Source organism: Propithecus coquereli, unplaced genomic scaffold (genome assembly GCF_000956105.1).
Source record: "Propithecus coquereli isolate 6110/MARCELLA unplaced genomic scaffold, Pcoq_1.0 Scaffold43, whole genome shotgun sequence".
NCBI lineage: Eukaryota > Metazoa > Chordata > Mammalia > Primates > Indriidae > Propithecus > Propithecus coquereli.
In genome coordinates this window covers 3,946,442-3,948,962 of record NW_012150063.1, presented here as the reverse complement: position 1 = coordinate 3,948,962, position 2,521 = coordinate 3,946,442, and the positions used below count along the sequence as shown (strand labels likewise).

At 37.2% G+C, this 2,521-nt stretch overlaps 1 protein-coding gene across 2 annotated transcripts in view; it reads left to right on the top strand.

The window, feature by feature from the left end:
• The window catches only part of MTA3 (metastasis associated 1 family, member 3), a 205,700-nt gene that overhangs the window by 9,800 nt on the left and 193,379 nt on the right, over positions 1-2,521 (top strand). For both annotated transcript variants that reach the window (XM_012653859.1, XM_012653858.1), the window contains exon 3: positions 2,141-2,234. In XM_012653859.1, coding sequence (XP_012509313.1) covers positions 2,141-2,234 — 94 coding nt within the window. The remainder of the gene's footprint in view (positions 1-2,140; positions 2,235-2,521) is intronic.

Below are 2,521 nucleotides of genomic sequence, written 5' to 3'. Positions count from 1 at the left end.
GTGTCGGCCTAGCTCACGGCAACCTTAAACTCTTGGGCTCAAGCGATTCTCCTGCCTCAGTCTCCCGAATAGCTGGGATTACAGGTGCACACCACCATGCCTGTCTAATTTTTTCTTTTTTTAGTAGAGATGGGGTCTCACTCTTGCTCAGGCTGGTCTCGATCTCCTGATTGCAAGCTATCCTCCCACCTCGGCCTCCCAGAGTGCTAGGATTACAGGCATGAGACACCATGCCCGGCCAATCCTTAGCTTTTCTTTGTAGTTGAATCTTTATTGAGTGTATTTTTTCCGCCAGTCACTAGCTTTAAAATATTTTAGCCCCTTTGATTTTTCTTTTTAAGAGATGGGGTCTTGCTCTGTTGCGCAGGCTGATGTGCAGTAGTGTGATCTTAGCTTACTATAGCTTTGAACTGGACTCACGCAATCTTCCTGCCTCAGCCTTCTGTCCAAGTAGCTACGAGTACAGGAGTGTACCATCATGCCCAGCTAACTTTTAAATTTTTTTTAGAGACGAGGTCTCACTGTGTTGCCCAGGCTGGTCTTGAACTCCTGTGCTCAAATGATCCTGTTACCTTGGCCTCCCAAAGTGCTAGGATTATAGGTGTGAGCCACTGTGCCTAGCCAAAATTAACCCTTAATTGCTATAAAACACTTAGTCACAATCCTTGTATTCATTTCACTGTACACCATTAACAGTTGTGAACTAGCTCTGGGCTGTGGACCATGATTTGAGTAGCCAAACTTTAGAGGAATGATTGAGGGTGTGTGTATATAGTGTTTTGTAGAGGTGAAGAGGAATACTGTAGTTGTAAACTACCCAATAGCCAAGGGTGTATGTGGTCCAGAAGAGAATATTTATTTTGAACTATTCTGCCAACCTCCAAGCAGGTTTAAATAAGAATTTAATTAGTTTTGTAGAACATTGCTATTGGAGGAACTTACTAGTGAGGCAGAAAAAATAATGCCTTGAAACTCTTGCTTTGGATTTTTAGTGTGATTTTTCCCTTAAGTAGACCAAAATGACAAAGAATTTATAATTGAAGTCATTGATAGATTTCATTTACATATAAATATTGGCCTGTTTATTTAGCAGATTGCTGGATCATTACTTCTGGAGGATATATTTGATCACAATATTATGAAATACGAAGCATTTTGGTTAGGAATTTGAATATGACTTCAATTTTAAGGGACAATGTTTCTACGGGACTATTTTTCTGAAATATTGCTGCCGAACTTCATAAAATAGACCAATTTATTGCAGCAGATATATATTCTTGTTTCTTTATATTTGAATATGTCTGTAAACCCAGAGAAATTTCTGAAAACTTGTTCTCAAATTTGTTTGAAAATGAAAATCACAATAGCAATTTATTATAATCTATGGTATAGTTTTTTCAAGGAACTTTGTAATGAATGATTGACCTTCTTGAAAGCTCTTAGAATTCAGAGGGAATAGGAGAGTAGGAGCCTGGGCCCCAGCTGCAGTAAATTACAACCTAACTGAATATTGATTGTATTCTAGTCTGTAGTCAAATAGGAGCTTCAGTGTTCATAACTCAAGATTTTTAATACTTTTATATATAAAAGTAAACTACTAAGAATATTGACTGTTACGGATTCATAGACTCCCTTGGGCTGCAGAGTGCTTTTCCACGTCACGTGGTACATTCTGCATAATAGCTGCTCTACAGCTACAAAGCCATCAGTTGAACGTGGGATGTTTAGGGGAGGACTGGGTGATTTTACACTTGGTCTGTGCTTTTTGGGAATGGGTTCGGAGGATGTATGTTTAAATATCTTAAATAAATTATGTTTGGCTTTAACAATTTCGGGGATTAGTTTCTAAAGCTAATCAGAGTTAACTATGTCTGGCTTTAATTATTAAGGTGGTCTTAATCACTTTAGTTTAATTGATGCCAGTGAGTTATTTTATGTTTGACGTTCCAATTTTGCTTGGAAACAGAACAAACGTTGTTCATCCTTATTTGAAATTTTTAGCTCTCTGGTTATCCTGTAGTTGTGGTTGGCAGTGTTAATGAGAGTGACCTCATGATTGTGTGTTATATCTAGGTTTGCTTTATAAACTATTTGACTTTAATATTTAGTTCCAATGACTTTTATTTTCCTTATTTCTTAGACTGCAAGTGGCAACGTGGAAGCAAAAGTGGTCTGCTTTTATAGACGACGTGATATTTCCAACACGCTTATAATGCTTGCAGACAAGCATGCTAGTAAGTTTTCTTTCTCTTGGATTAAAAAGGGTTTGTCTTGTACTTCTTATTGTAAGGAGGAAAAATGCTTTTTGTTACCTGAAGCTTTTTGCTTGTCCATTTATATTCCTGGTAGTTTAGAGAGGAGTAATTTTTCCTGGGTGGTGTTTGGTTTTAGTATATATTTTTTTAGGTTGCATTATATATTTGTTAGTTAAAATGTTGAAATAGAAGTCTTTGCAGGTAGGGGCAGTCACGTTGTGATTCTCCCTATGTGTCTGTTAAATAAATTTGTATGCCTTTTCTCC